This window comes from Pleurodeles waltl, chromosome 6 (assembly GCF_031143425.1).
Source record: "Pleurodeles waltl isolate 20211129_DDA chromosome 6, aPleWal1.hap1.20221129, whole genome shotgun sequence".
NCBI classification, from domain to species: Eukaryota; Metazoa; Chordata; class Amphibia; order Caudata; family Salamandridae; genus Pleurodeles; species Pleurodeles waltl.
In genome coordinates this window covers 1,668,705,394-1,668,718,770 of record NC_090445.1, presented here as the reverse complement: position 1 = coordinate 1,668,718,770, position 13,377 = coordinate 1,668,705,394, and the positions used below count along the sequence as shown (strand labels likewise).

General features: G+C 47.1%; 1 protein-coding gene across 1 annotated transcript in view; it reads right to left on the bottom strand.

Annotated features, from left to right (window-relative positions):
* The window catches only part of B3GALT9 (beta-1,3-galactosyltransferase 9), a 72,415-nt gene extending 59,357 nt beyond the window's left edge, over positions 1 to 13,058 (bottom strand). Inside the window, exon 1 of the mRNA XM_069242308.1 lies at positions 12,882 to 13,058. Coding sequence (XP_069098409.1) covers positions 12,882 to 13,058 — 177 coding nt within the window. The remainder of the gene's footprint in view (positions 1 to 12,881) is intronic.
* Between the last annotated feature and the right edge of the window lie 319 nt (positions 13,059 to 13,377).

Sequence of the window (13,377 nt, the reverse complement as noted above, 5' to 3'; positions counted from 1 at the left end):
TTTTGCGTGTTCATTCGAGAGTTTTTCAATTTTTTTTTTTTTCTTTACCAGCTTCACAATTTCATGCAGTTTAAAAAAACAAAGCGTCACGAAGTTAGCAAAATGGCTTTGCAAGTTTCACACACTGCTCCTAAAACCCAATATGTCAGCGAGTGCGTCGTGCAGAAATGATTCATCACTAGTCGATGCCATTTCCACGAACTGCATTGGCCGTGTCTGCTGTCCGGGCAACAGCATTTCAAGCCATCGGGTCATTGATGCTCTTTCCAGCAGCAACGCTGAACAGGATGGGCTTCCGCACACTGCCACCGTCTCACGTGTAAAATTTGTTATTTTTGCACAGATGTTCGTAGTGCACATTTGCTGTTTCTAAGCGCCTTGCCAGGCACGTGTCCAGCTGAACATCACATGCATGTCAGCAGCAAGCTTTACGCTCCACGTGCCATCCTCCCTGCTTGTGTCGCCATTCGTTTTCTACATCGATTAGCACTCTCATTCCACTAGCAGCAAATATTCACTGATGTTTTCAGGATGCAAGCCACCTGTCTCCTTATCAGTGAAAGGCACCTACATTTCTAAAGCCAAAAATGCCTTTATTTAATTCCGTGTAAACGATCACACTCTTCAATGCAAGTTAACGTGCAAGCTATAGTTTCTTAACCTCCACATATCTGTCTGGGGCACATATTATAGAGGTACAGCCAGTGCTTAATTTGTGCTTGTTGTTTCCAGTGCTGAGCACGGCACCTATTTTTGAGGGCCGGCGCTTAGTGTTCTGCCTAAAGCATTTACTGCGAGCAAAAGACACATTTGAGAAAGACTGAGGAAGAAAAAAACGAAAAAGCGTCACAAAGAGAGAAAGTAGAAAGCGGCAAGAATGAGCCGAAGGGGCAGGGAGTGGCTTTAAATGAATTGAAGAGGCCCGAGATGCCTTCAGGATTACTCTGCCTCAGTGTTCCGTGCTCGCACATTTAATTGCAGCAGCCGCGGTTTTAAGATGAGGGCTTTGGGCACCGGCACCTTTTTAATTACAAATTAAGCACTGGGTACAGCGAGTATCCCACTGTGTATGGAACCGCGATGTGCAGTGCGTGCAATAGTCCCCAGGACGTCTGAACTCCTTCGAAGGAACGCGGCACATTCTGTAAGTCTAGCAAGCAAGTAACCCATTTAGGAAGGAGCGCGTTCCCTTTAATAACTTTCGAAATTACCCAGTTTAAAATCGTTTGACATGCATTGCAATTCCAGCACTTTCAATCACAGCTGCTCCTTTCCATCTCCCAGTCACCCACAGTGTGACATTATCCTGATGGAAAAAAACAGGACCTACTCATGCCCAAACGAATAGTGCATACCGATGATCACAGGACAGAAACAAGAAATTGCATCATAAAAATGCAAGATATATATGTCTGAAAGCAAAAAAGGCAGAATATAAAGTTGCACTCCCTTGGCACCAGAGACACCAGCACCCTGCCTCACGGAGGCCCACCAGAGGCTGACAGCCGAGGCCACCTTCGAATTCAGTGCCACTGGATTTATGTGGTAGGAGAGAGAAAACTATGCGGCAGGATTAACTAAATTATGCAGCAAGACAAGACTAATTATGTGGTGTAAAGAGACACATTTTGTAGCAATATTGTTTGAATAGTGTGTTGCTTTTACAATTCTAACACGCAATGGACAGAAGTTGCGCCTCATTAGTATCAATTTTAAACCTGAACACAGAAATCAGCAAAGAAAAATGGACATTTCTCTGCACAATAAACGGGCAGTCGCTGCGTGGCAACGTTTTTTAGTCACTTTTGATACTTATGAGCAAGAAACAAAATGTATGAACGTTTTACAATGTGCATATCATGCTGACAATGATGGATTATGCGGCAAACGCAGCAAATCCATAATAATGCGGAAAACGCCACAACCACACACTCGCATAGTTCCATTGGCCCTGGCCATCATTTAGGATTCCTCTGCAGATCCAAATCCTCAGTAACTTAAGGCTGCAGATGGCAGTGGGCATGGGGGTGCCATCCTGATGAGGGTGCATCCCCTCTACACACCAAGACTTTTACTTCAGAGCACTTCTGCGCCCCTGCAGCAACATATACAACTCTAGGGCCTTATCCTGTGAAAAATGAGCAAAAACCAATGACTAGGTCTTGCCTGTCCTTATGTTTACCAACGAATGTATGTGAAATGATTCTGGTTTCAGTGACTATGCATTTAAAGTAAGTCTGTGTTCAGATAATGGAACATCATGCAAAAGCCTATCTTCAATGGGTCAAGCATGTGAAGCAAGCCTGGACTCACAGACTAAAGTGAATGTTGTATGGTCAATGCAAGGGGGAAGTAATCCTAGACTTCCACTGTAAGATATCTATTTAGCAATTAAATATATCCAATCTTTATTGTATTCATTGATATGTATTTTATTTCTTTATCATAACTTGTTCATTTTTTGAAAAATGTACAACATATATTGCACATTTATAAAGTTACTTATGACTCTAGGTGCTCCTAATTCTCAAAACACAGTGAAGGTGAATATTGTGAAGGGGAGTGATAGTGTTATATACGATATATACAGAAGGTGCTTAAGAGCAATGTAGACTTCCAGTTTCCGTAAATCCAGGAGGCCCTGAAGTCACTTAGAATTTTTACAATTTCAATCCACATTCAATTTCATGTGGACGTTTCGACCCCATGTATAGACATAAATCAATAGTGGGTCATCATCAGGCCTGGGGATATTTTCTATTCGGTAGCACCTAAAAATTCCAGTTAATAATTATGGTCTTCTGGTCAAAGTCCTCTTCATGATTAATGGTTCAGTCTAAATCGCTAATTGGAATGAAGCCTGGACTATGGCTATCATTCGAGGGTATAATATCCTCCATTAGATTCTGTCAATGTTGTTAGTAGCGAGTCAGCCATACAATAATGGTGGCTGGGAAGTGGCTCACGTTATTTCTTTATATTCCTTTTACTGTGTCTGCTCGTGTAGCCAGGGGAAATCTGTTGAAGCCTCTCAGACTGGCACAGTGTGAAGTAAACCTGGTTTCAGAGACTGGGGCATGTGAAGCAAGCCTGGACTCACAGACTGGTACATGTGAAGCAAGCCTGGACTCAGTCTGACGCACTGTGAAGTGAGCCTGGTTTCAAAGACTGGTGCATGTGAAGTGAGCCTGTACTCACAGACTGGCACAGTGTGAAGTAAATCTGGTTTCAGAGACTGGTGCATGTGAAGTGAGCCTGGTTTCAGAGACTGGTGCACGTGAAGTGAACCTGGTTTCAGAGACTGGTGCAGGTGAAGTAAACCTGGTTTTAGAGACTGGTGCACGTGAAGTGAGCCTGGCTTCAGAGACAGGTGCATGTGAAGTGAGCCTGGCTTCAGAGACAGGTGCATGTGAAGTGAGCCTGGCTTCAGAGACTGGAGCATGTAAAGTAAACCTGGTTTCATAGGCTGGTTAATGTGAAGCAAGTCTGGTTTCCAAAACTGCTGCAATGTGACGTAAACCTGGTTTCAGACACTGGGCATATGAAGTAAACCTGGTTTCAGAGACTGGGGCACGTGAAGTGAGCCTGGTTTCAGACACTGGGGCACGTGAAGTAAACCTGGTTTCAGAGACTGGTGCACGTGAAGTGAGCCTGGTTTCAGACACTGGGGCATGTGAAGTAAACCTGGTTTCAGAGACTGGGGCACGTGAAGTGAGCCTGGTTTCAGACACTGGGGCACGTGAAGTAAACCTGGTTTCAGAGACTGGTGCACGTGAAGTGAGCCTGGTTTCAGACACTGGGGATATTGTGAAGTAAGTCTGGTTTCAGAGACTGGTGCATCTGAAGTGAGCCTGGTTTCAGACACTGGGCACGTGAAGTAAGCCTGGTTTCAGAGACTGGTGCATCTGAAGTGAGCCTGGTTTCAGACACTGGTGCATGTGAAGTGAGCCTGGTTTCAGAGACTGGTGCACGTGAAGTAATCAAAAACCAAAGAGAGGGCTAGAATTGCGGGAGATTTAAAGAAAATAAAATCTGGTCCTGTGTATAGTACTCCCATCCAAATCACAACACAAAGAATACACAGTTCCACTCAGGGATAGAAGATTCAATCCCAACAGCGAACAAAAAAAGGGGAGGAGAGAGAAGATGGTCCCTGTGAGTCTAATCAAGTCGGAACAAGAGCCCTCACTCACCAGATGGTGACATGCCTCATCATAGGGCTTTGCTCCTCGTCAGGCCGGCACTGCAATGCCTGACGGGCCCCTCATGAGGGCTCTTTGCCGGAGATCTTTTAATATAGAAAATGGCCGGTTGGTGAATGCTGAAATGTGGGATTGGTACAAAAGCGTGCTGTTAAAAATGACTAGAGGAAAAAACAAAGGGAACATTCTTATTGGAAGTTAAACCTCTGTCATGATTTAAAAAATTGTGTAGGGGAGAGAGAATAGAATGGTATCTAATCTACCCTAAACAGGTGAAGTGTCTAATAAGCATACTCCCTCTAGTCTGGGAGTGTCATGAGTGCAAGTACGGGAATCCCTATACTGCCTCAAAGTCAGATCAACATGTTCCTCGCTTTTATAGTCAACAAGGATCTAATGCGATTCGTCAGGACCAATAAACCTATCTAATCCTCATTTTTCATAAACCTAAAATTGAGAGTCTCACAGGAACCCTCCTCGTACTAAAGGATGGGCCCCACCAGGGTAGCAACAAGCTCCAATGGTCCAAACTTGTCCGGATATTTGTTGTGACGCCACTCGGTACATAAGCACCTACCCCAACTTAGTGCTCCCCGTGAAGTAAACCTGGCTTCAGAGACTGGAGCATGTGAAGTAAGCCTGGCTTCAGAGACGGACACACATGAACTAAACCTGGTTTCCAAAACTTGTCCATGACCAGCAAAACTTGGACCTCAGTTACAGGAGGTCTGTGCTGCTGGAGCGTCACTTTTAAGGATGCTCTGGTTGCGGAGGCCTCTCAATCATGTCTATGATGCGACGCAAAGCTGCCCCGTGTGGCTTTGAATGGCCTCATAGATACTGAGTAAGGCAAGGCAACGTAAAGCGCTGCCTTGCCTTACTCTATGTCAAGGAGGCATTCCATGGGAGTTGCGGTGGGTTTCCCCATGCAACACTCATGGGTATTCCCACATTCCCAGATTTACATGAATCTGTGAACCTGGGAATGCATCAAAACTGTGTGCTTCCCCAGAGGATGCGTAAGGAGGAGAAATAATTGTATTTCTCCTTGCTTGTTCCTCTTTCTATGTGGGCTGCATTGTGCATTGTACATAGAATGAGGAAAACACATCCTTTGATTGTTTTTGTGCTGGAAGAGGTCCCTTGTCAGAAATGAGCAGATCTACTTCTCTCTGTCAAGGCTGAAGGCATTTCATGTCAGATGCACTTAGCAGAAGTAAAATTACATTCCATAAACCATACTAGCAATTAAAATCACCATGAGCTGGTAAAAGTAGTTTTAGAATGTTTACTTCATCAAAGTAATAGGGTTCAGGGATTCAACAGTTTCAGCAGGCAACCATTGTGATCTGCAGTTCATGAGTTCCAATCCCGGCAGGACAAACTCAGAATTTCAGCCTTCCAGGGTTGGAAAATTGAGTACCCATAATTTGGGTGGTAGCATCAGATGTTATTTACAGGGCTTGCAGAAAATGATGACCTATATAAAATAAGTTATAATTATTGTCACTAGTATACTACTATACTTCAGAGCACTGGCATGGCTTAAAATATGCACATCTAGAAAAATGCTAGTCAATTTTTTACTTAGACAATTTTCCTATCTGCTTCTAAAGGTTAAACTGCGTTTCATAATCAAGTCTGCGGGACGACCAAATTATGCGTCAGGTTGACTGAATTGCGTGGCAGTGGAGAGGTAACTCATTCAGCTAGGAATGGAATTATGTTCTTTCCACCTCTTTTGACTGACATTCAGTTTAATGTTTAAGGCTTTGGTTTCCTTCTGCAGAGAAAAGACTTTGCCCAATTTCCCCAAGAAGGTGTTAACCATCTAGACAAAATTGTCAACTTTCTCAGAGACTGAATGCAGTCATCACAAAGCTGAAAAGGGTGTCCAATTAACTTTTGCAGATTGTCAGGTATGTGCTCCCTCGACCACCGTCTGCTTTGTTGTATTGCATTATCACATACTGCACGGCTAAATTAGGTCTCCTATTATTTCCTCCACCCCAGGCTGAGTTGACTTTTCCTTTTCATTTTACTTGATAATTGTCCTCCATTCGCCAATGTCTATATAGAGTCAGCCCCTCCTTAAGTTCAAGGAATGACTACTTGAGGGTCAGGGTCTGTTTGGTTATTCCCAGGCATAATGTATGCAAGGGGGTGTTCCAGCGCCAGGAGGCCCACAAAAATGGTGCAGTGAGCTCAGAGCAGGCATTAAAATGATGCTCCCATAGTACCATATGGGCTTTCTTGCACTTTGGATTGGACGGAGCGCCCTGGCTAGGCACTTCGAGGCAGAGTAGAAATCTCTGCCTGCTTCTCCAACCCGGCAACACAGTGCTAGGTTGGAGAAAGCCTAGTGCGCATGTGTGTTTTGCTGGCCCGAGATGGACAGCCAAACATACCTGCGCCCTGAGGGGAGTGCTATGCACTCCCCCAGGTCACGGTAACACCCCTTGGCCCCACAGCTTTTACAACAAAACCATAATAAACATCATTTTTATGGTTTTGTTGTAAAAAGTTTGCTGCTGCTGGCGGGGGAGCGATGCCATAGCGGAGGAGCCGCCCCTGCTAGGATAACTTTGACACTAGGGTTGTACTTAATTCACTGTACTTTTTGGGGAGTGTTTTCGGAAGCACTTGAGTGAGCCTGTAAAAGAAATAACTTGCTGAGTATGATGTTTTTGCACTTCCCCTTGCCTAGCTGACTCTGGGCTTGACTTTGAACTCGGTGGATGGGTTACTTCATCACAATGGTAACGGATATCCCATCTATCGAAATCTAAGTCTCATTCTGTCCTCTGGGATTAAGATTTCGGCAGACGGGATATATGTCACCATAGTGATGGAGTAACCTGCCACCGAGTTCCAAACTAGGCCCACTATTTCTTCATGGTTAACTGCCCATCACTATGTCTCATCCTCCCCAACTCTGTCTCACTGAGAAGCCGTGCATCATGTGGGTCTTCAGTACGGGTGCGGTATGTAGTGAGAAAGCCCACTTGGCTTACCACGCCTACTGCTTATCACCTTATTCCCGTAGAAAAACTTGCTTTATTCCAGTCTAGCGAGTGGAAGAACCAGGGAGGTGTGTTTTTCTTTCGTGACATGCTATTTTGTACTTTGTGTTCCTTCAAAGGAAAACACTCAGCTGTCCCTGCTCTGTTGGTGGTGTTATTGATTAGTTGGGGATTTGACATTTGGGTTACAAATGTGGGCACAGCATGCTGCGAGACAGGATAAAAAAATAAAAAAAAATAAAAAACATTTATAAAGCACGCTAATCACCCGTGAGGGTCTCAAGGTGCTAGGGGGAAGGGGTTACTGCTGCTCGAAGAGCCAGGTCTTGAGTTGCCTCCGGAATGCGAGGTGGTCCTGGGTGGTCCTGAGGTTGGTGGGGAGGGAATTCCATGTCTTGGCCGCCAGGTAGGAGAAGGATTTCCCACCTGCCGTGGTGCGGCGGATGCGAGGGACGGCGGCGAGTGCGAGGTTGGCGGAGCGAAGCTGACAGGTGGGCGTGTAGAAACTGAGGCGACGGTTGAGGTATTCAGGTCCCTTATTGTGGAGGGCTTTGTGTGCGTGGGTGAGGAGCCGGAAGGTGATCCTTTTGTTGACAGGAAGCCAGTGCAGGTGTCTCAGGTGGGCGGAGACGTGGCTGTTGCGGGGTATGTCGAGGACGAGGCGGGCGGAGGCGTTTTGAATTCGCTGCAGGCATTTCTGGAGTTTAGCCGTGGTTCCTGCGTATAGGGTGTTGCCGTAGTCCAGGCGGCTCGTGACAAGGGCGTGGGTCACGGTCTTTCTGGTGTCGGCGGGGCCACACTTGTCAACATTATGGACAGGTTAGGTTTATCAATGTTACAATGTAGGAAAAATTCTAAGCATCTGATGGACTGGTTGGATGGGACTGATACCTCGTCCTTCTGTTGCAGTATTTAAAGCAGGCATAAGAGATACTTCTAACATGGAATGTCTGCAGTGCTGACAGCTGCGTCAGATTACCCCAAACTACACCCTACATTAGGTGGCTGTGGGTCTATATTTGGTGCTCTAGGAGACTCATATGATCTGATCGCAGACTCCTGGGTTGGATATCATCACAGTATTATCCCTTGCTCCCTCGTGGGTTAGTGTTAGACTTGCCTGTAGGACAGTCAAGCAGGGCCAGAAGGGATGGTCTGACTGGGTAGTCTGTTGGCTGTTTTTTGGGTGTTTGTGGGCCGGTGTTATGGTCTGATGAGTCATTTTTTACTGTTGATTTCCCTCATATTAAAACAACGCTGAATTCATTAATCTCAAATTCATGCAGTCTTCCATACCTTGCAAAACACTTATATAGCATGCCTTTACAAGTTAGACAATGTCCCAATTTGCAAATATAGGACACTTTTTAGCTTTGTAGCTCATTAATGGGCGTCATGTTTATTTTGGTGCTGAGGCCTATTTTCTGTCCTAGTCTGACCCTTTTGTGGGATCTCATTCTTCCAGAGTAATCTTGTCCTGTTGTTCTTTCTATTTAAGATAGATTCTCAGAGCGTCAAGGTGTGTTGGTGCAGTATTTTTTGGATTCAGCACCACTAATTATTTGTAACATATGTGCACCTAGTAGTAATCTGTTTTTGATAAGCACGTAAGTCTTCCTGATATGTTTCTCATAGTCAGTCCAACCTTTCCTTGAGGCCCAGCTCCATTGGCCAATTGAAATGGGCTATGTTGTTGCACAATTTACTTTATTTTAATGGCTTTCTTGGTGTGTGATGTACCAGGCTCTTTAGTACGTCTAACATTCTGGCAGGGTAAGTCCTCTTCGCTGCCACATCTGGTCTTTTGCACAAGTGTGGCAGACCATGTCAGGCAGCATTTAAAGACTGATGAAACGTCTGAGCTTACATTGGCCATTATATGTGATGCTGGCAAGGCTTAACTGAGAGAGATCAGTGTATCTTTGGATGGTGGATTTCTCATTGAAAGCTCTCAGTGGACTTTAGTGGTTCCCACAATACTCAAATCCTGAGCAAGATCAGAAAGAAAAAGCTTTAGTGGTATGTACCAAATTGGATTATTAGTTGGTGTAGATGGTAGTGCACCACAACTAATAATGTCACTATTCTTCCTAAGTCTAGTAAATGTTTCAATAATTTAAACCTGAGGTCAACCCTGGCAGCTATGGCACAGAGGAAAATGTGTAAAAATGACCAAATCAGTTTAAAAATCAAAAGCATAACATAATAAAAATCCAGCTCCAGTTTATAAAATAAGAGAATAATTTAATGAAGAAAACAACACTAAAACTACAAATATCCTGAATGACACTGTGACTGTTCTCGAAATGTCTGCTGGAGGAAACCCTTTTGCTAAAATATCCTGCCTGCACGCTGTATTGCATTCATTAACAATGGATCACTGCTGTTTATGTAACTAGTTTGTTCTAACACCTGTGGCTGATATTGGATCAGAATGGGTGAATCAATAGAATCAATATTCATGTAGTAGATTAGTGCTAAGGTGATAGGGTTATGTGACATTTTACATGTTAAAATGGGATTCTTTGGAGCAATGATCATGTCATGCTGACTTTGCAGTGCAATTTCTATGCAAAAAAGCTGTATATAAAACCTTGAATTTAGGGGTGAGCCAGAACTTTTGAGAGACCTTTCCTGAACTTCTATGGATGCTTCTGATTTTTTACTGATTTGCTGTACAATAGAGAGTTAGCATTGTCCTGGTTTTTGAACTCCATTTGAAAACCTGCATTGAAAATGATTTCTATATATTTAATAGACTTAGGCCCTCATTCCGACCCTGGCGGTCATAGACCGCCAGGGCAGCGGGTGACGGAAGCACCGCCAACAGGCTGGCGGTGCTTCCTGGGCCATTCTGACCGCGGCGGTAAAGCCACGGTCAGAAAACCGGGTCCGGCGGTTTCCCACCGGATTTCCCCCGGTTGCCAAAATCTGCCATGGCGGCGCTGCAAGCAGCGCCGCCATGGGGATTCTGACCCCCTTCCTGCCACCTTGTTTCTGGCGGTTTTTACCGCCAGGAACAGGATGGCGGGAACGGGTGTCCTGGGGCCCCTGGGGGCCACTGCACTGCCCATGCCAGTGGCATGGGCAGTGCAGGGGCCCCCTAACAGGGCCCCAGCATGCTTTTCACTGTTTGCCTAGCATACAGTGAAAAGCGCGACGGGTGCTACTGCACCCGTCGCACACCTGCAACACCGCCGGCTCCATTCGGAGCCGGCTTCAGTGTTGCAGGCCCCTTTCCCGCTGGGCCGGCGGGAGCTACCTTAGGTAGCGCCCGCCGGCCCAGCAGGAAAGTTGGAATGGCCCCAGCGGTCTTTTGACCGTGGGGCGGCCAAATGGCCGTTCCCTCCAGGCAGGCGGCTACCGCCGCCCGCCGGGGTCAGAATGACCCCCATAGTGCTTCATTTATGTTTTTATTAGTTTCTGTATTTTGTTTTATAAAGAGTTTTTATTGATTTTACAAGAAAATGAAAACAGTGATACATACTTCAAACACAATGCCAACGGGCATCCAACAATGGTCGAACCCAATATCCCAGGCAACACATTATATTGGGGATTGCACGTTGTTCAGGAGCCTAGTGCGGCTCCCATTTCCCCCATATCTTATTGTACTTATTCGGACATCCTCTAGCCTCGTATACAAGTTTTTCGCTCTGCGCGCACCAGTCCACTCCCCGTCTCCATTTAGCCAGTGTTGGGGCATTCTTGGCCTTCCAGTCCGCCACTATATCCCTCTTGGCCACCAGGCTAGCCACCCCAAGGAAAGTTCGGTCTGGTCTCCTTAGCTCGGTGTCGCCCATGATCCCAAGGAGGAGGGACAGGGGCTCTCACTCTATATCCTCCTGAGACCTCCCGCAAGACAGCCTCCCAATATGTCACCATGGCTGGGCAGGTTCATACCATGTGGAAGAAGTCAGCTGCAGGGTTCCTGCATCGGGGGCACTCCGCTGTGGGGCAGAGGCCCGCTCTGTGTAGTTTGGCGGGTGTGAGGTACGCTGTGTGCAGATAGTAAGTTTGTATCAGTCGAAGGCGGGTAGCGATCGCTAGGGTGCGCGGGGCCATTAGTGCTTCGCCCCATTCCATCTCCTCCATGGGGCCTACCCACCCCTCCCATCTCTGGCAGAGCCCCCCCAGGCAACCGGAGGTGTCGGTGATTAGGGTGCGATATATCTGAGAAACACCCCCCTTCTACCCAGGCCCCCCATCAGTGCCCTGGCCTCCATGGGACTATATTCGGGTATGACATCTCCCACTCGGATGTGTACTAGTAAGGCATGGCGGAGCTGGAGGTACCTATGAAACTGTGTCTTATTTAATGAAAAGTTTTTCTGGAGATCCTCGAAGGACCGCATGTGCGACCCGTTCCAAACATCGCCCAGTGTGGAAATACCTATGTTATCCCAGTTCTGAAAACCCTACAGGCCCGCCACCTCCACCAAGTGCTTCCCATGCCACAGCGGGGTCTGCTGGGTAAGACGTCCCCACCACCCCGTCGACCTCTGAGCCGTCCGCCATCCCTGCAAAACCACCCTGGTCACTTCCGGGACATCTCGTGAGATCGGGCCCCCATAGAGGGTGTCAAAAATCCGTGGGTAGCCCATCGTCTGGAGTTCTAGTCGGTAAGCCGGGTCTGTCCATCCACCCCCCATCCAGTCATTAATCACCAGCACATGTGTCGCGAGGTGGTAGTAATGGATTTTGGAAATGCCCGAACCCCCGTCATATACATCTCTCTGGCAAGTTTTGAGCGCCAGCCGTGGACGGGCTCCGCTCCGTATAAATTGGCGTGCCAATGAGTCCATTTCCCCAAACCATTTCTTGGGGATGGGAAGGGGAAAATTTTGCAGTAGATAAAGGAGCCTAGGGAGGATCATCATCTTGTAGAGTGCTATTCTACCAAGCAGGTTAAGAGGGAGAGTCCTCCAGCGCAGGAGATCACCTCTGATTTTCTAGTTAGCGGTGTGATATTAAGTTCCCATGTCAGCTCGGGGAGAAGTGAAATGTATATTCCCAAGTATTTAAAGCTATTTCTTCGTATTGGAATGCTCCGCTGCCAGTCCACACACTCTCTGGAGCGGTGCAGGGGGAGCAACAGGGACTTGGCGGGGTTCAAGGTCGGTCCCGAGGCCTCCGCGAAGAGGCCTAAGATTTCCAACACGCCTGGGCCGCTTTTAGCCGGGTTGGAGATATATAGAAGGACATCGTTGGCGTACAACGCCACGCGGTCCTCTGCACAGGTGGGCCAGGACCAACCCTCGATCAGAGGGTCTCCTCGCAGCAATATCGCCAGGGGCTCTATCATTAACGCGAAGAGCAGGGGGGATAACGGGCATCCCTGCTGAGTTCCACGGCCAATAGGGAACGGGTCGGAGACCACTTCGTTCACCCTGACTCGAGCTGTCGGCTTGGAGTATAGGAGTCTCACTAGGCCTCGGAATCTAGGGCCGAGCCCGTTTTTCTGTAGAACCAGCTCAAGGTAGGATCAATCCACAGTGTCAAAGGCTTTTTCAAAGTCGAGTAGGAGTAATGCCAAGGGTGTATGCGACAGAGTCCTGCGGTGTGCCAGGGCCAGGTGTAACCGCCTAATGCAGTGCCTGGTACTACGAGTGGGCATGAAGCCACATTGGTCAGGGTGCACTAGTGTGGGCATTACCTCTTTCAATCTAGAGGCAAGGATCGAGGAAAACACTTTGATCTCAATATTTAGAAGCAAGATGGGCCGGTATGCCGAACAGTGCCACGACGGGGGTTGGGTTTTGGGGAGCACTACAATTGTAGCTTGGTCGATCTCGGTGGGGAATCGGCCCAGTTTCTCGGCCTCTTCGTACATGCTGAGCAAGTGGGGACCCAGTATGTCACTGCATTTACTGTATAACTCCGCTGGGAGTCAGTCGGGGCCTGGGGTCTTGCCTGATGCTAGGTTGGAAATTGCACTGGTGATCTCTGCGAGGCTAATGGTTTCGTCCAGCCTGTCCCTTGTCCCTGGGGAGACCCTGGGTAGAGTGATTTCATTTAAGAGGGGCATCTCTCTCTCAATATCAGGGCGGGGGTGCATTGCATAGAGGCAGGCGTAGTAGGAGACAAAGCTTTGCAGGATTTCAGTAGGTGTTTTGGAGAGGGAGCCCGAGGACTCTAAAATCTCAGGTATA